The sequence below is a fragment of the Phyllobates terribilis genome, unplaced genomic scaffold (genome assembly GCF_046119375.1).
Source record: "Phyllobates terribilis strain yellow unplaced genomic scaffold, ASM4611937v1 Scaffold_5__5_contigs__length_657084704, whole genome shotgun sequence".
In the NCBI taxonomy this organism is placed as follows: domain Eukaryota; kingdom Metazoa; phylum Chordata; class Amphibia; order Anura; family Dendrobatidae; genus Phyllobates; species Phyllobates terribilis.
This window is the reverse complement of record NW_027362765.1, coordinates 58,613,773-58,634,013: the sequence shown is the minus strand read 5'-3', so window position 1 is coordinate 58,634,013 and position 20,241 is coordinate 58,613,773. Positions and strand designations below refer to the sequence as shown.

The 20,241-nt window shown below is 43.9% G+C and overlaps 1 protein-coding gene across 1 annotated transcript in view; it reads left to right on the top strand.

The window, feature by feature from the left end:
- The window catches only part of LOC141271447 (uncharacterized), a 139,222-nt gene that overhangs the window by 8,656 nt on the left and 110,325 nt on the right, over positions 1-20,241 (top strand). The window contains exons 2-7 of the mRNA XM_073681520.1: positions 371-519; positions 982-1,161; positions 1,245-1,368; positions 1,452-1,549; positions 1,879-1,969; positions 4,667-5,941. Coding sequence (XP_073537621.1) covers positions 442-519; positions 982-1,161; positions 1,245-1,368; positions 1,452-1,549; positions 1,879-1,969; positions 4,667-5,941 — 1,846 coding nt within the window. The 5' untranslated portion in view covers positions 371-441. The remainder of the gene's footprint in view (positions 1-370; positions 520-981; positions 1,162-1,244; positions 1,369-1,451; positions 1,550-1,878; positions 1,970-4,666; positions 5,942-20,241) is intronic.

Sequence of the window (20,241 nt, the reverse complement as noted above, 5' to 3'; positions counted from 1 at the left end):
AAATTCAGTCCGAAGTTTGATTGCAATGCACGGACTGGCCCTGGCTCTCCCAACCCGAGTTTGAGAGCTTCATAGAAATATATGAAGTTGTCATGCTCAGGTCGGGGGAGCCACGGCCAGTCCATGCATCGCGATTGGATACCGGACCAAATTGCACGGACATGTGAAAGCTGGGACACAGCCCTAACCTCCCAGAACAATAGGACTAGTTGCTCAAATCGGGACAGTCCCACTGGATCTGGAACGGTTTGGAGCTATGTATTTTTTTTTGTGTTTTTGGTGTTGGGTTGGAGATATTATGTAATTAATCTCTGTATGTGACAAAAATGGGATTCTTTATAATGTTACATCTGCTCATCTCCAAATTCAGGTCCCTACAATATTGGATCCTCTCAGTGGAGATCTTCTATATAAGAGAATTTTCCTGATTGACCATCAAGGATGGATAGGGACAGGGACAAGATGGCGGAGAGGATATTACACCTCACCCTAGAGATCCTCTTCCGGATTACTGGAGAGGTGAGAGATTCTGATGGTGTCACCAGGGCTGTGGAGTCGATAAGCCAAACCTCCGAGTCCTCAATTTCCATAACACCGACTCCAACTCCCTCATACATGGCTCATGTTTAAGTGATAAATTTACTGTAGCACAGATTCATCTCAGCTAAAAGTCTAGACCCTTAGATCAGGAATAGGACAGACATTTATAGGACATTTCATAACTTTCCCAAATTCTTATGAAAAAATATTCCCCACAAACTGCATTGAACTACTGTACCCAATTTATTATATATTTTAGGAGTTGGAGTTGGTCCATTTTATTCAGACTCCACCAAAATGGGCTACGACTCCAACTCCTCAGCCTTGGATGTCACATTACATCACACATCTGTATGGGCATAACAGATGGACAGAACTGGAGAGGTGAGGACTCTGGAAATGTCTGTAGTGAGATTTATTAATGTGTCTCTCCATAACCAGGATTACACAGTAGTGAAGAAGACCTCTAGTGAGCGCTGTCAGGACCCTGTGTCTGAGGGATGTAGAAGACCCCTGAGCCCAATCACAGAGCCTCTACCTCACCCCCTGATACATGAGGACATCAATGACCAAAAGCTCCTAGAACTCACCTACAAGATGATTGAGCTGCTGACTGGAGAGGTGACTCTGCTGGGAATGCTGGGACATTATACAGTAACGCTATGAAGGGATCTGGGGGATGACGGTATCATTTTATGTGTCAGGTTCCTATAAGGTGTCAGGATGTCACTGTCTATTTCTCCATGGAGGAGTGGGAGTATTTAGAAGGACACAAAGATCTGTATAAGGACGTCATGATGGAGGTTCCCCAGCCCCTTACATCACCAGGTAATAGACAGGACTAAATACACACGGCCTATAATTATCTGTATGTAAAGAATGAATTCAGTCCCTTTATGTGTTTCCTCCAGTTCTATCCAGTAAGAGGACAACACCAGAGAGATGTCCCCGTCCTCTTCATCCACAGGACTGTAAACAAGAAAATCCCAATGTTCCTCAGGATAATCAGGTAGATAGAAGGTGTCATGAGATCTCTCCTATGATTGTCTCCCTCATAAAATGGCCATTAAATGTATGCTTTATACCTGGTGGAGCGTACAGGATAAAGCTGATCATAGACATTAGATGTTGTCTGGATCTTCTCACAATTAATTGTCTGGTTATGGAGACTGCTGGTCACAATTAGGAGCCGACAGATTGGATTTATACAGGAGACCTGCAGCTATGTGATAACTACTGCTGTCCACATCATTTGTGGTCGTCATGATAATTTTTGATCTTTGCTCTTCTTCTTGTGACTTCTCCATCTCTCTGTGACTTGTAAAATATTTGTTTCAGGGTAAAGATCTGCCCCATATTAATACTACAGAGACATATGTGTGGAGTGATGAGCAGTGTAAAGAGGAGATTCCTACAGATGACTACCCAGGTGAGTAATAATCACTAAATGAAGAGAAGTCACAGATTCTTCTCAGTGAGTGGATGGTATGATTATATGTTGATTAATATCAGGATATATTACACAGAGTTTTAATGCAGATTTTATTGGTAAGAATATTTGACGCATAAATGGCAAAGTTTTAAATTGCCAAACTGAAATGGCGCTTTTTTTCCACACAGAAAAAAATCAGGGCTTCATTGGAAACCATAATTTTCCCTATATGCTGCAATAATGTGGTACTGCAGTGTACAGTCCAAGTGATCAAGCGATTGCATGTTCATGTCCCCTAAGAGGGCTAAGAAAAAATTTGGAAAAACATTTGGAAAAAGAATTAGAATACATATAAAAGTTTGAGTCACATCACTTTTCTGAGCATAAAAATGAATAGAAAAAAATATTGGCGAGTCCATAAAAGTACAATCTATCAAAAAACAAAATTATTTAACCCCTATGTTAAACATGGCAAAGCAGAAAAAAATCTAAATGTTAGATCTAATTTTTCAGTTGCCGTAATCAAATGTGATCAAAACATCTTGGCCCTGATTCATAAAAGCTTTTACACCCCAAAAAATGTCGTAAAATTTTTGAAAAGTCAAAAAATGTTGGTTGAACTCGAAGTTGTGCAAACAGTTTGCGACTTTTAGTGTTCTCAATCCTTTTTCTCCCAGCTGAAATGGACAGAGTCGGGGCGTGATGGGGCGTGCTGCCACAAGTCGTTTAATTAATGATGTGAACTGTGGTCCGTATGCCAGAAATCTCACTCCAGTCCTTGACCAGAGTAAGATTTCTGGCGTAGCGCACGGAGGCTGACGCCACTTTGTAAACGCGCCAGATTCATAAAGAGGCAAATCAGGAGCGTCTGACTCTGACGCACGTCCCCTCATCAAGATCGGCAAGAAAATTGTCAGTCTTGACGAATCAGTGGCATTGTCGACTCAAAAATTATACCAATAAAATGTCAGTTTGCCATGCAAAAAACAAGCCCTCAGAGATGTCCGTCACAAGAAAAAAAAATGGCGACACAATCCATTTTTTACAATTTTCTGAAAAAAATGTTATTTGTAAGTTTGAAATTGTTGTAATCGTGCTAATATGGAAAATTATACTGCCAGGGTATTTTTTACCGCATAGTGAACGCTGTAAAAACCAAATTTAAAAAATAATGGAGATATTGATTGTTTTTTTTTCACCATTTCATTGCACTTGGATTTTTTCTCCATTTGGTAAAGTTTATGGTGTCATTCAAAATTACAACTCGTTCCACAAAAATAACAAGCCCGCATATGGCTATATCGAAGAAAGTATATAAAAAGTTATGCCTTTTAGAAGACGAGGAGGTAAAAAAAACAAAAACTGTCTGTCTACTTAAACAGTTAATCTGCATTTTGAACATACTGTTCTGATAGGAGTCTTGTTGTCACTAGTATCTCATTTACATGCTTTATCTGTTGCCATATGTGTCAAGAATTAAAAAATTATTAATTAATAATTTATTTCATTTATGTATTAAATAATTAATAGATTTATTTATACAATAAATTAATGCATTTATATTGTTACATTAACACTTTCTCCATCATTGTTTGTCAGTTCCATAGTTGTTATATGGAAAGTGAATGTGGTGGATGGTTTTGAGGATTTTTTGTAGGTTGACCTTTATATGTTTCCGCTGGATATTTCACTAAATATAAAGAAATAATTAATACTTCACAAAAGTTTGGTGACAGGTAAACTAAAACATGAACCTATGACATAGCTGGCTTCCTTAGCAAAATGATAAGAACACAAATCTGGTGGCCTAATATCATAATCTATTATTTCATGCTTTGACTTCAAAGAGGTTATCAGGGACAATTTTTTTTTACTTTTATTTATTTATTTTACTCACATATATAGTGCCATTAATTCCACAGCGCTTTACATACATTATTGGCACTGTCCCCATTGGGATAGTGCTGATAATGAGCCATTGGGCTCACTATCTAAATTCCCTATCAGTATGTCTTTGGATTGTGGGAGGAAACTGGAGGAAACCCACGCAAACACAGGGAGAACATACAAACTCCTTGCAGATGTTGTCCTTGGTGGCATTTGAACCCAGGACCTTAGTGCTGCAAGGCTGCAGTGCTAACCACTGAGCCACTGTGCTGCCCATTGGGCCAAAGAGATAAAAGGCAGGTAGTTGCTACATACCTGTCTATTGTGCCCAGCGCCGATCTATGCGGCTACAGAGCAGTCAATGACTGGTCCTGCCAGCAATTCTGCGGCTTCTACTGATCTCATATCAACAGAGCAGCGGCTTCTCTTCCACTCTGCTCTGTTGACTGGGAGTTACTGCCAACTCTATGCTGATTGACAGCCGGCTACACCCGTCGTCAGCAAAGCAACCCAGAAGAGAAAGAGCTGCTTTGCTGACTTGAAGCCATAGAATCGCCTGCAGCAGCGGCACTGGGTAGAACATTCAGGTAGTTATCAACTACCTAACTGTTAGTTTTTAGGCCTACAGTAAAAAATAAAATAGTCCTGGATAACCCCTTTAACTGTTTCCACAACTGCCTTAATCAGTTGATTAATTTTACTATAATTTCTATAGAAATATTATAAAATATATAAATATTATAATTATTAATATAAGTTCAAGTCAGTGTAATTGAAAAATAATACATTCACTCTTATTCTTTGCAGATGACTTAACCAGAAGATCAGAGGGACATCTGATATTTTCAGATTTTAAAGCAGATGATTTTGGTTTCACACCAAATACAGATGAAAAGCATGTCATTATCCCAGATACACATCCAGCTCTTCAAAGCAAACATCTATCTTCTGATCCATTTCAACAGCTTCTATCTACTAATTCTTCACAGCCTGTTAATCAAAACAGAAATATCAGAAGGGATGATGAACTTCAAAGAGCTCTCACAAGAGTGAAGGCTTATTCTTGTTCAGAATGTGGGAAATTTTGTTCTACGAAATCTGATCTAGCTAACCATCAAAGAATTCACACAGGGGAGAAGCCATTTTCATGTTCAGAATGTGAAAAATGTTTTGCAGTGAAATCAACGCTTGATAGACATCTGAGGATACACACCGGGGAGAAGCCATTTTCATGTTCAGAATGTGGGGAAAGTTTTAGACAGAAATCAGCTCTTGTAAGACATCAGAGAACTCACACAGGGGAGAAGCCATTTTCATGTTTAGAATGTGGGAAATGTTTTACACAGAAAAAGCATCTCATCACACATGAGAGAACTCATACAGGGGAGAAGCCATTTTCATGCTCTGAATGTGGAAATCGTTTTATTGCAAAAGCAACTCTTATAGCACATCAGAGAATACACACAGGGGAGAAGCCATTTTCATGTTCTGAATGTGGGAAATGTTTTACAGATAAATCAAGTTTTTTAAAACATCAAAAAAGACACACAGGCGAGATGTTATTTTCATGCTCAGAATGTGGAAAATGTTTTACAGAAAAATCAGGGCTTGTTAGACATCAGAAAAGACACACAGGTGAGAAGCCAATTTCATGCTCAGAATGTGGAAAATGTTTTACAGAGAAATCAAGTCTGGTTAGACATCGGAAAAGGCACACAGGGGATGAGTTATTCTCTTGTTCAGATTGTAAGAAATGTTTCACAGAGAAATCACATCTTATTACACATCAAAGGATTCACACAGGAGAGAAGCCATTTTCGTGTTCCATATGTGGGAAATGTTTTACAGAGAAATCAAGTCTTGTTATACATCAGAGAAATCATACAGGGGAAAAGCCATTTTCATGTTTGGAATGTGGGAAATGTTTTACAAATAATTCAGCTTTTCATAAGCATCAGAGAATTCACACAGGAGAGAAGCCATACCCATGTTCAGAATGTGAGAAATGTTTTACAAGAAAATACCATCTTGTCAGACATCTTAGAAGTCACACAGAGGAGAAGCTGTTTTCATGTTCAGAGTAGGCAAACTGATTTCACCTATAAATAATATATACGTAAACATTAGATTATTCACACAAAGGAGAAGTTATTTCCTTTTTATTTTTAACCCCTTTACCACCTTGGGTTTTCCATTTTTGCGTTTTTGTTTTCTTCTCCCCTTCTTCCCAGAGCCATGACTTTTTTATTTTTCCGTTAATATGGCCATGTGAGGGCTTGTTTTTTGCCGGACAAGTTTTACTGTTGAACGACATCATTGACTTTACCATATAGGGTACTGGAAAACAGGATACAAATTCCAAGTGCGGTGAAATTGCAAAAAAAAGTGCAATTCCACTATTTTTTTGTTTTACCATGTTCACTAAATGCTAAAACTGACCTGCCATTATGATTCTCCAGGTCATTACAAGTCTGTCGATACCAACCATGTATAGGCTCTTTTTTATTTAAGTGGTGGAAAAAAAAATCCAAAGTTTGTAAAATAAAATGACCCCTCCATTTTTCATGATCTGAGGCTGTGAGGGCTTATTTTTTGTGCGCCGAGCTGCCGTTTTTATTGATACCCTTCTAGAGTAGATAAGAAGCGTTGATTGCCCGTTATTGCATTTTAATGCAATGTTGTTGCGACCAAAAGAATGTAAAACTGGCGTTTTGATTTTTTTTCTCGTTATTCTGTATACCGATCGAATTAATTATTTTTAAATATTGATAGATCCGTTGTGATTACCAAATGTGTATTTTTCATTGTTTTTTAATTGTTTTATTTTGAATGGGGCAAAAGGGGGGTGAGTGGAACTTTTATATTTTTTTAAAAACTTTTTTTTCTACTTTTTACTTGCTTCAATAGTCTCCATGGGAGCAACTTTGCTATGTGTAACAAAAATGCTCATCTGCTATGAGCGCCAACCACTGGGCGGCGTTCATAGCAGATCAGCTATCTCAACCACAGTGGTCTCCTGCAGTCTCGGGTTGTCATACCAACCCATAGGCCCCCCTCGATCATGTGACAGGGGTGCCAATGGGCATGGTTTGTGACGCGCTTCTGGCGCGGCCATGTTAAATGCCGCTGTCGGAATTTGACAGCAGCTTCTAACATGTTAACAGATGCGGGTGGATCGCGATTCCAGATCAGATCAGCTGTCATGTGCTGGAAAAGATGCAGGCTCATCGCTGGAGCTCGCATCAAACGGGGAGGCGACCTTGGACGTACCTATACGTCGAAGGTCTTAAAGGGATTTGTTTACTGACAAACAGAATTTAAATATGACACCTACATCTCAATTCTGCATACTAAAGGGGTTATTCGGGACTTTGAGTTTTTTTGGGTATTGGCTAAGAAAAAACAGCAAATATTTGCTAACTCCCTTCTTGTTCTGTCCTTCTGTTTAATCTCGGAGTAGTCCTGTCGGCGAGTCCCCTGATTCTGGTGACATGAAGTCAATAAAATAGTCCCTTCTCTTCCACTGTGCTCTGTTTATGGGGCGCCACTTCCGATTTTATACTGATTAACAGCCAGCTCCCCACTGCCTAACTGTAGGTTGCCAACTGTCAATGGTCATGACATCGGCAGTGGCCCTATTGAGAGAGAAGACTAGAAGCGAGAAGGGCTGTGTTGACATGAGGTCAAATGAAGCCAGAGAATCGCCACATGGGCCAAAACAGATCATCACAGGGCAGAACAGGCAGGTAGTTAGTAACTATCTGCCAGTAAGTTTTTAGCCCAATAGCCCAAAAAAAACAAAGTCCCGGATAACCCCTTTAAATAGTTTACATTTGTATATACACTGTATACACAGTTATTTGGCAGTTTATATTTTTGATGATTAACTTTATTATTGAACAACTACAGTGCTATATTTGAATCCAAAAGGTTAATAATCTTGAAACCTGAATATTTATGAAAATAAAAGTAAGGTTTTGTCTTTCTTAGGAGCATATTTATATGTGCAGAATTATTGGCCAACTATTAGTGTGCAGAGCAGAATTTTTTTGTGTCTAAATGAAAAACATTGGATCGCAGTCAGACCACTGTTAGTCTGTGGGGCCTTGCACATGTCAGATTTTTTCCTCGGATGGAGCCAGTCCGAGGAAAAGAATCGCTGTATGTCTGAGTTTGATCCAATATGATATTTGATTCGATATGGGCCCATCCATCTGCGCCATTAAAAGTCACTCATCAGTCCATAAAATCTTTGAATAACCTGTCTTCAGATATTTCTTGGCCCAGTCTTGACATTTCCACTTTTGTGCCAGTGGTGGTGGGTTTCAACCTCCCATACCTCGGTCATGTCTCTGAGCACTAAAAACCTTGTATGTCTGTGTATTGCTCAGTGGTGGACGGGTTCATCCTCTTCACCTCGGCCGTTTCTCTGAGCACTGAACACCTTGTACTTCTGTGTCTTGCTCATTGGTGGTTGGGTTCATCCTTCTCATCTCAGCCATGTCTCGGAGCACTGAACACCTTGTACTTCTGTGTCTTGCCCAGTGTTTGTCGGGTTTCAGCCTCCCTTACCTCGGCCATGTCTCTGAGTACTGAACACCTTGTACTTCTGTGTCTTGCTCATTGGTGGTTGGGTTCATCCTTCTCATCTCAGACATGTCTCGGAGCACTGAACACCTTGTACTTCTGTGTCTTGCCCAGTGTTTGTTGGGTTTCAGCCTCCCTTACCTCGGCCATGTCTCTGAGCACTGAACACCTTGTCCTTCTGGGTATTGCTTAGTGTTTGTCGGGTTTCAGCCTCCCTTACCTCGGCCATGTCTCTGAGCACTGAACACCTTGTACTTCTGTGTATTATTTGTCAGTGTTTGTCAGGTTTCAGCCTCCTTACCTCAGCCATGTCTTTGAGCACTGAACACCTTGTCTTTCTGTGTCTTGTCAGTGTTTGTCGGGTTTCAGCCTCCCTTACCTCAGCCATGTCTCTGAGCACTGAACACCTTGTCCTTCTGGGTATTGCTCAGTGTTTGTCGGGTTTCAGCCTCCCTTACCACAGCCATGTCTCTGAGCACTGAACACCTTGTCTTTCTGTGTCTTGTCAGTGGTTGTCGGTTTCAGCCTCCCTCACCTCAGCCATGTCTCTGAGCACTGAACACTTTGTACTTCTGTGTCTTGCTCAGTGTTTGTTGGGTTTCAGCCTCCCTTACCTCAGCCATCTCTCTGAGCTCTGAACACCTTGTCCTTCTGGGTATTGCTCAGTGTTTGTCGGGTTTCAGCCTCCCTTACCTCAGTCATGTCTCTGAGCACTGAACACTTTGTACTTCTGGGTCTTGCTCAGTGTTGTTGGGTTTCGGCCTCCCTTACCTCAGCCATGTCTCAGCACTGAACACCTTGTCCTTCCGGGTATTGCTCAGTGTTTGTCGGGTTTCAGCCTCCCTTACCTCAGTCATGTCTCTGAGCACTGAACACTTTGTACTTCTGTGTCTTGCTCAGTGTTGTTGGGTTTCGGCCTCCCTTACCTCAGCCATGTCTCTGAGCACTGAATACCTTGTCCTCCCGGGTATTGCTCAGTGTTTGTTGGGTTTCAGCCTCCCTTACCTCAGCCATGTCTCTGAGCACTGAACACCTTGTACTTCTGTGCCTTGCTCAGTGGTGGTCGGGGTTTTAGCCTCTTTACCTCGGCCATGTCTCTGAGCACTGAACACCTTGTACTTCTGTGTCTTGCTCTTTGGTGGTTGGGTTCATCCTTCTCATCTCAGACATGTCTCGGAGCACTGAACACCTTGTACTTCTGTGTCTTGCCCAGTGTTTGTCGGGTTTCAGCCTCCCTTACCTCGGCCATGTCTCTGAGCACTGAACACCTTGTCCTTCTGGGTATTGCTCAGTGTTTGTCGGGTTTCAGCCTCCCTTACCTCGGCCATGTCTCTGAGCACTGAACACCTTGTCCTTCTGGGTATTGCTTAGTGTTTGTCGGGTTTCAGCCTCCCTTACCTCGGCCATGTCTCTGAGCACTGAACACCTTGTACTTCTGTGTATTATTTGTCAGTGTTTGTCAGGTTTCAGCCTCCTTACCTCAGCCATGTCTTTGAGCACTGAACACCTTGTCTTTCTGTGTCTTGTCAGTGTTTGTCGGGTTTCAGCCTCCCTTACCTTAGCCATGTCTCTGAGCACTGAACACCTTGTCCTTCTGGGTATTGCTCAGTGTTTGTCGGGTTTCAGCCTCCCTTACCACAGCCATGTCTCTGAGCACTGAACACCTTGTCTTTCTGTGTCTTGTCAGTGGTTGTCGGTTTCAGCCTCCCTCACCTCAGCCATGTCTCTGAGCACTGAACACTTTGTACTTCTGTGTCTTGCTCAGTGTTTGTTGGGTTTCAGCCTCCCTTACCTCAGCCATGTCTCTGAGCACTGAACACCTTGTCCTTCTGGGTATTGCTCAGTGTTTGTCGGGTTTCAGCCTCCCTTACCTCAGTCATGTCTCTGGGCACTGAACACTTTGTACTTCTGGGTCTTGCTCAGTGTTGTTGGGTTTCGGCCTCCCTTACCTCAGCCATGTCTCTGAGCACTGAACACCTTGTCCTTCCGGGTATTGCTCAGTGTTTGTCGGGTTTCAGCCTCCCTTACCTCAGTCATGTCTCTGAGCACTGAACACTTTGTACTTCTGTGTCTTGCTCAGTGTTGTTGGGTTTCGGCCTCCCTTACCTCAGCCATGTCTCTGAGCACTGAATACCTTGTCCTTCCGGGTATTGCTCAGTGTTTGTTGGGTTTCAGCCTCCCTTACCTCAGCCATGTCTCTGAGCACTGAACACCTTGTACTTCTGTGTCTTGCTCAGTGGTTGTCGGGTTCAGCCTCCTCACCTCAGCCATGTCTCTGAGCACTGAACACCTTGTACTTCTGTGCCTTGCTCAGTGGTGGTCGGGGTTTTAGCCTCTTTACCTCGGCCATGTCTCTGAGCACTGAACACCTTGTCCTTCCGGGTATTGCTCAGTGTTTGTTGGGTTTCAGCCTCCCTTACCTCGGCCATGTCTCTGAGCACTGAACACCTTGTACTTCTGTGTATTACTTCTCAGTGTTTGTCAGGTTTCAGCCTTCTTACCTCGGCCATGTATTTGAACACTGAACACTTTGTACTTCTGGTCCTCCAGGGAGGCTTCAATTCTGGAATATGACAGCACTGGAGGATAATGGGCTCCTGGTCGCTTCACGTTTGATTCTCCTCAAACCTTTGGCAGTTAATGTGCGTTTTTTTTCTCTCAACACGTTTTTTGATGCCCTGTTGACTATTTACGACTAAACGTTTGATGGTTCTGTGATCGCACTCCAATATCTTAGCAATTTCAAGAGAGCTGCATCCTCTGTAAGACTTGTATGTTTTTGACTTCTCAGAGTCAGTTAAATCTCTTATTTTGCCTGAGGGAAACAAGATGCCTAATGATTCAGTACACCTCAATAAATGGCGTGGTATCCTCAGGCTGCACCTGCCTTATTACACAAATACACATCACATGCTCTGCTTCATCTAATAAGCATTCAAGCTGATACAGCTTAGAAGTGGAAAATCTGCATAAAAATTATGATATGGTCAAAATACTGCCTAATAATTCTGCACACAGTGTACGCTCTCATACTTGGGATTGTGCTTGGTGATGTAAGGCTTGCATGCAGCTGCTTGTCTATAAAGCTTACAAGAAACAGGTTTTGTGCTGATATTACTGCCAGAGAAGGTTTGGACCCTCCAATTATTGAGTTAGTAGGGAGTTGGCCCTAATGGGGACAGTGATGATGATATCTGTGAAGCGCTGCAGAATGTGATGGAACACATAAATAAATAAAACATATGTGACTATAATGTGATTGTGTGTTATACCGGGGGCAGGATGGGGCCATGACTGGATGTAGTGATCATGTGACGCCGGTAACAGCTCAAAGATTTTTTACATAGGATCTTTATGACGTTACATCATCATTGTCTGCCCATTCAGGTCCCTACGATATCAGATCCTCTTTCATACGGCATATGTTTTATTAACTAAATTACACCACTGAGCCAGGCTACTATCCATCTATCTTTGCTTGTACATGCTAGAAAACAGTTGCACACAGTAACATACGTGTAAGTGGCTGCCACTGCTCATCATCAAAATATCTAACAGGCATATCCCACGAGGAACTGGTACCAGTGATTAAACCACCTCAGAAAGAATGTCAGTCTCTTTTATTCTACTTTGTATGGGATGAAGTATGAAGGTCCTCCATAAACACTAGAATGACCAAAGTATTAGGACACACATCTTAAAGGGAATTATCAGCAAGTTTTAAATATGTAATCTGACAGCAGCATGATGTAGGGGCAGAGGTTCTGATTCCAGCAATGTATTACTTAGTTTACTGGGTGCAGCAGTTGTGACAGAATCACAGTTTTCTGTGCTGCAGAGCTCAGAATGTTGAGCCCTGTATATCCGCTCCCACCTCACTGATTGGCAGCTTTCTGAGTACACTGACAGAAAGCTCCTAATCAGTGGTAGGGTGGAGAAGGACTAGGTGGCAACTTGACAACTATGCCTCCTTCTGTTTTGTCCACTCCTTAACACCAGAGGGAAATATCTTTTTGTCCATTTAAAATCCACATATAACATGCTTTGAAGGTTTCATTGTTCTACATATTTTCAAAAGTTGTCATACTCATAGAATCATAGAATGGTAGAGTTGGAAGGGGCCTCCTGGGTCATCTGGTCCAACCCCCTGCTCAAAGCAGGATTCACTAAATCATCTCAGACAGAAATCTGTCCAGCCTCTGTTTGAAGACGTCCATTGAAGGGGAACTCACCACCTCTCGTGGCAGCCTGTTCCACTCATTGATCACCCTGACTGTCAAAAAGTTTTTTCTAATATCTAATCTGTCTCCTCCCATTCAGTTTCATCCCATTGCTTCTAGTCTTTCCTTGTGCAAATGAGAATAAAGATGATCCTTCTACAATGTGACAGCCCTTGACATATTTGTAGACAGCTATTAAGTCTCCTCTCAGTCTTCTTTTTTGCAAGCTAAACATTCCCAAAGCCTGTAACCGTTCCTCATAGGACATGGTTTGCAGACCGGTCACCATTCTGGTCGCTCTTCTCTGAACTTGCTCCAGTTTTTCAAAGTTTTTTTTTTTAAATGTGGTGCCCAAAACTGGACACAGTATTCCAGATGAGGACTGACCAAAGAGGAGTAAAGTGCGATAATGACTTCACGTGATCTAGACTGTATGCTTCTGTTAATACATCCCAGAATTGTATTTGCCTTTTTTGCTGCTGCATCACACTGTTGACTCATGTTCAGTCTATAATCTATTAGTATACCTAAGTCTTTTTCACATGTACTGTTGCTTAGCTCTATACCTCCCATTCTGTATATGCTTTTTTCATTTTTATTGCCCAGATGTAGTACTTTGCATTTTTCCCTGCTAAAAACCATTCTGTTGGTTACAGCCCACTGCTCCAGTTTATTTAGGTCTTTTTGAATCCTCTCTCTCTCTTCTCTAGTGTTAGCTATCCCTCCTGACTTTGTGTCATCAGCAAATTTCATCAGTTTACCCTCAATTCCTTCATCTAAATCATTGATAAAGATGTTGAACAATACAGGTTCCAGGACAGAGCCTTGTGGTACCCCACTTGAGACATTCATCCAACTGGATGTGAAGCCATTTACGACCACTCTTTGAGTCCGATCACGAAGCCAGTTATGAATCTACCTAACAGTTGCCTTGTCTATTCCATACTTGGTCATTTTTTCAAAAAGGATGGTGTGAGATACTTTGTCAAATGCTTTGCTGAAGTCAAGATATACTATATGTTACGCTCGCGCCCGGACTGACTGGCGTGAGCGTGACTAGTGATCCCACTGTACCATGAACCGAGGGGCATAACTAAGTATCAACCCGATCCGAGCAAGGTCGCACGGCGGCTTAGTCGACTCCGTGGACCAAGGAGGAACAGAGCAGAGGGTCCAGGTGCGACTCCAGGTCAGACCCCCGTCACAGTTGTTGACCCACACCGGGGAATGCAGGAACAGGCAGGTTAGACTGGCATACAGGCAGGTGGGTATTGGCAAGTACGGCTGGTATGCAGACAGGTGGGTACTGGCAAGTACGGCTGGTATGCAGACAGGTGGGCACTGGCAAGCACGGCTGGTATGCAGACAGTTGGGCACTGGCAAGCACAGCTGGTATGCAGACAGGTGGGCACTGGCTAGCACGGCTGGTATGCAGACAGGGAGATACTGGCAAGCACGGCTGGAGTGCAGACCGGGAGGTACTAGCAGGTTGGAGCGCAGGCTGGATAGGGTCCAGTACAGACTGGGAAACAGGTACAGAGCCGCAGATGCGGTAGACAAGCAGAGTAAAGCGAAACCGCCGGAGCGGAGGACAAAGCAGAGCAGAGAGGAACTGCTGGTGCGGTGAGCAAGCAAAGCGGAGCGAAAACCGCAGGTGCCGTGGGCAAGGCAGAGCAGAGCGGAACTGCCAGAGCGGTGAACAAGGCAGAGCAGAGAGAAACCGCAGGTGCGGTGGACAAGGCAGAGCAGAGCGGAACCGCCGGAGCGGTGGGCAAGGCAGAGCAGAGAGAATCCGCCGGAGCGGTGGGCTAGGCAGAGCAGAGAGAAGCCACCGGAGCAGTGGGCAAGTCAGAGCAGAGAGAAACCGCCGGAGCGGTGAGCAAGGCAGAGCAGAGAGAAGCCGCCGGAGCGGTGGGCAAGGCAGAGCAGAGACAAGCCGCCGGAGCGGTGGGCAAGTCAGAGCAGAGAGAAACCGCTAGAGCAGTGGGCAAGTCAGAGCAGAGAGAAACCGCCGGAGCGGTGGGCAAGTCAGAGCAGAGAGAAACCGCTGGAGCGGCAGGCAAGACAGAGTGGAGCGAAACCGCTGGTGCGGTGGACAAGGCAGAGAGGACAGGGCTCTGTTCACATGGAACAGACAGGAAAATACAGGAAGATGGCTAGAACACAGGAGGAAGATACGGAGGAAGGGAAAAGGGACAAGCAGAACCAGATACACACAAGATACTTCCTATGAAGTAGCGAGTGGACACAAAACTCACAAACAGAAGTACAGAGACAACGAGTTGGAGTTATGTGCAGGTTCAGATACTGCAGGAAAAGGGAAGGTACGGACATAGAGACAAACAGGTAACAGGCTAGGATACAGTTCAGACAGGAACTGCTACTGCAAGAGATACAAGAACGAGCCTGGGAATACGGCTCCCAGAGTAGCGGAAACAGACTAGAAGTCAGAGATAACAGGTCTGGGAATGCAGCCCCCAGAGTGGCGGAAACAGACTAGAAGTCAGGGATAACAGGACAGGACCTGGCAATACAGTTGCAAAGACAAACTGAGTGAAGGAGTTGCTCAGGCCCCTCCTACTGGGTGGAGGGGGTTTAAATATCTAGTGACTCACAGCAATAGGCTGGAAACGCATTAGGGGTGTGCCCACAGCAGCTATAAGAATCAGGAAGTAACCGGGCTGCCGCCCTAAGCAGTCAGTCAAGAGGCATGCACACAGCATGAACTGGAGCAAGATTAGCAGGCTGGACAGACAGGTAAGATTGCAGTCTTGCATAGTGGGAAGTGGTGCACTATGCAAGCACGCCGCCAGGGATGTTACACTATATCTACAGCATTTCCCTGATCCACCCAGTCAGTGATTCTATCATAGAAGGAAATTAAGTTAGTTTGACATGACTTGTTAGCTACAAACCCATGCTGACTCTGGTTAATCACTTCATTCTTATCCAGGTAGTTACATACATGTTGTTTAATAATTTGTTCAAAGATCTTTCCTGGTATAGAAGTCAGACTCACCGGCCTATAGTTCCCTGGGTCCACCTTCTTCCCCTTTTTGAAGATAGGAACAACATTTGCTCTTCTCCAGTCTTCTGGGACTTTTCCTGTTCTCCATGAATTTTCAAAGATTATATAGAGTGGTTCTAAAATTTCTTCTACGATCTCCTTCAGTACTCTGGGGTGTAATTCATCTGGACCAGGAGACTTGAACTCATTTATGTTAGCTAAATATTCCCTCACAATCTTTCTGTTTACAGATAATCTGGATTCTTCTATTCCTTTAATAGGACAGTGAAGATCAGTTGATGTTACATTTTCTTTCTGAGAGAAAACTGATGCAAAATAGGAATTAAAAAGTTCGTCCTTCTCAACATCCTTACTTACCATTTCACCATTTTCATCCTGCAAAAATCCTATAGCATCTTTGACTTTTCTTTTACTTTTGACATACCCCCAAAATCCTTTTTTATTGCTTTTGACATCTCTTGCAAGCCTTAATTCATTGTCAGCTTTAGCTAACCTGATACGTGCCCTGCAGGTTCTGCAGACTGCATTATAATCTTCTTTAGATATGCCTCCCTCTTTCCATTTGATAAACTTTTCTTTCTTTCTTTTTAGCATGTGTTTAAGTTCTGTGTTCATCCATCCGGGTTTCATTAAATGCTTCCCATTCTTCCTACTTTTCGGGATTGTTAACGATTGTGCTTTGAGAATCTCATTTTTAAAAATTTCCCATCCTTCCTGGATATTTTTGTCCTTAAGGACATGCTGTGTCTGTCAACGTAGTGTCCAGAGGCTGGAGGCGCTACCAGGAGACGGGCCAGTACACCAGGAGACGTGGAGGGGGCTATAGGAGGGCAACAACCCATCAGCAGGACCGCTACCTCTGCCTTTGTGGAAGGAGGAATGGGAGGAGCACTGCCAGCGCCCTGCAAAATGACCTCCAGCAGGCCACAAATGTGCATGTGTCTGCACAAACGGTTAGAAACCGACTCCATGAGGGTGGTATGAGGGCCCGACGTTCACAGATGGGGGTTGTGCTCACAGCCCAACACCGTGCAGGACGCTTGGCATTTGCCACAGAACACCAGGATTGGTAAAGTCGCCACTGGCGCCCAGTGCTCTTCACAGATTTATGCAGTTTCACACTGAGCACATGTGACAGATGTGACAGAGTCTGGAGACGCCGTGGAGAGCGATCTGCTGCCTGCAACATCCTTCAGCATGACCGGTTGGGCAGTGGGTCAGTAATGGTGTGGGGTGGCATTTCTTTGGAGGGCTGCACAGCCCTCCATGTGCTCACCAGAGGTAGCCTGACTGCCATTAGGTACCGAGATAAGATCCTCAGACCCCTTGTGAGACCATATGCTGGTGCGGTTGGCCCTGGGTTCCTCCTAATGCAGGACAATGCTGGACCTCATGTGGCTGGAGTGTGTCAGCAGTTCCTGCAAGATGAAGGCATTGAAGCTATGGACTGGCCCGCACGTTCTCCAGACCTGAATCCGATTGAACACATCTGGGACATCATGTCTCGCTCCATCCACCAACGTCACGTTGCACCACAGACTGTCTAGGAGTTGGCGGATGCTTTAGTCCAGGTCTGGGAGGAGATCCCACAGGAGACCATCCGCTACCTCATCAGGAGCATGTCCAGGCATTGTAGGGAGGTCATACAGGCACATGGAGGCCACACACAATACTGAGACTCATTTTGACTTGTTTTAAGGACATTACATCAAAGTTGGATCAGGCTGTAGTGTGTTTTTCCGCTTTAATTTTGGGGGTGACTCCAAATCCAGGCCTCCATTGGTTAATAAATTTGATTTCCATTGATGATTTTTGTGTGATTTTGTTGTCAGCACATTCAACTTTGTACAGAACAAAGTATTCAATGAGAATATTTCATTCATTCAGATCTAGGATGTGTTATTTGAGTGTTCCCTTTATTTTTTTGAGCAGTATATAATGAATGAATAAAAGTTTCAGTACTTTCAAACACTATTATTTTTGCAAATATAAAGATGCAGAATATTTTGTAATGGCAATTTTCTGATATTTATTTTGAGGAAATGTAGCAACAATTCATAAACTAAAACATTTCTAAACACTACTGCGAATTATAAACAGTTACAGAAATTGCTCTACAAAATTTGGTCCTGATTCACTGACAACTCTTTTTTGCTTGTCTCTTGTACTCCTGCATCAGCTCATCTCTGACAATCGTTCAACAAGCATTGATGGATTCCATTTTCCTTGATATATTTTCTCCATAGCCGCAATATCTTGGTGAAATCTCTCACCGTGCTCGTTGCTCACTGCTCCTCAGTTTGGTTGAAAATAAATCTAGATACGAATGTAAGAAATGAATCTTTAAGGACATTTTACAGCCCAGATCCTTATATGTTTTGAGATTTACCACTAACTCTTCATAGTTATCTGCTCTTGAGTTTCCCAAAAAATGAGTTATTATTATTATTTATTATTATAGCGCCATTTATTCCATGGCGCTTTACATGTGAAAAGGGGGTATAATACAAGAACAATTAAAATAATCTTGAACACAATGTGACAGTGACTGGTACAGGAGGAGTGAGGACCCTGCCCGCGAGGGCTCACAATCTACAAGGGATGGGTGAGGATACAGTAGGTGAGGGTAGAGCTGGTCGTGCAGCGGTATGGTGGAGCGGTGGTTACTGCAGGTTTTAGGCTTGTCGGAAGAGGTGGGTCTTCAGGTTCATTTTGAAGGTTTCCACGGTAGGCGAGAGTCTGATACATTGGGGTAGAGAGTTCCAGAGTAGGGGGGAAGCACGGGAGAAATTTTGTATGCGATTGTGGGAGGAGGAGATAAGAGGGGAGTAGAGAAGGAGATCTTGTGAGGATCAGAGGTTGCGTGCGGGTATGTAATGGGAGACTAGGTCAGAGATATATGGAGGACAGGTTGTGAATGGCTTTGTATGTCATGGTTAGGGTTTTGAACTGGAGTCTCTGAGCAATGGGGAGCCGGTGAAGAGATTGACAGAGAGGAGAGGCCGGGAAATAGCGGGGGGACAGGTTGATTAGTCGAGCAGCAGAGTTTAGGATAGATTGGAGGGGTGCGAGAGTGTTAGAGGGGAGGCCACGGAGCAGGAAGTTGCAGTAGTCAAGGCAGGAGATGATGAGGGTGTGCACTAGTGTTTTTGCAGATTCATGGTTGAGGAATGTGCGGATCCGGGAGATATTTTTGAGTTGGAGTCGGCAGGAAGTGGAAAGGGCTTGGATATGTGGTTTGAAGGAGAGTTCAGAGTCCAGGGTTACCCCAAGGCAGCGAGCTTGAGGGACTGGGGAGAGTGGGCAGCCATTGACGTTGATAGATAGGTCAGTTGGGGGGGTTGAATGAGATGGCGGGGAAGATGATGAATTCTGTTTTGTCCATGTTAAGTTTTAGAAATCTGGCAGAGAAGAAGGATGAAATAGCAGACAGACATTGTGGGATTTTGGTTAGTAAGGAGGTGATATCGGGTCCAGAGAGGTAGATCTGTGTGTCATCAGCATAGAGGTGATAATGAAAGCCGTGAGACTCTATGAGCTGTCCCAGGCCGAAGGTGTAGATGGAGAAGAGCAGCGGTCCTAGAACTGAACCTTGGGGGACACCGACAGATAGGGGGTGAGATGAGGAGGTGGTGTGTGAGTGGGAGACACTGAATGTCCGGTCTGTTAGGTATGAGGAGATCCAGGATAGGGCCAAGTCTGTGATGCCGATAGATGAGAGAGCCTGTAGTAAGAGGGAATGGTCCACTGTGTCAAAGGCAGATGACAGGTCTAGGAGGAGGAGGACAGAGTAGTGTCGCTTAGATTTGGCGGTTAGTAGGTCATTGGTGACTTTAGTCAGTGCAGTTTCAGTAGAATGGTGCGGTCGGAAACCAGATTGTAGGCGGTCAAAGAGGGAGCAGGAGGAGAGGTGGGAGGACAGTTCAGAATGGACATGTTGTTCCAGTAGTTTTGAGGCATAGGGGAGGAGTGATATGGGGCGATAGCTAGACACAGAGGATGGGTCAAGGGAGGGCTTTTTGATGATGGGTGTGATTGAGGCATGTTTGAAGCATGAGGGGCAGACACCAGTTGTTTGTAACAGGTTGAAGAGGTGGGCTAGGGCTGGGATGAAGATAGTGGTAAGGTTTGGGATAAGGTGGGACGGGATTGGGTCAAGTTTACAGGTGGTGAGGTGTGATTTGGAGAGTAAGGAGGAAAGTTGATCTTCAGAAATGGTGGAGAAGGTGGTTTTGGAGGAAGAGGTTTGAGTAGGTGTGGGGAGGGGCTGTGGGGGCTTTAGGCAAAAGCTTTGTCTGATGGTGTCAATCTTCTGCTTGAAGAATGAGGCAAAGTCTTCGGCTGAAATAAGAGGAGCGGGAGGAGGCACTGGGGTATGGAGGAGAGAATTGAAGGTGTTGAATAGTTGTTTGAGGTTGTGAGACAGGGAGGATATGAGAGATGTGAAGTATGTTTGTTTTGCTGCAGTGAGTGTGGACTTGAAGGTAGTGAGGGACTGTTTGAATGCGATGAAGTGCTCATGGGAATGGGACCTTTTCCATCTATGC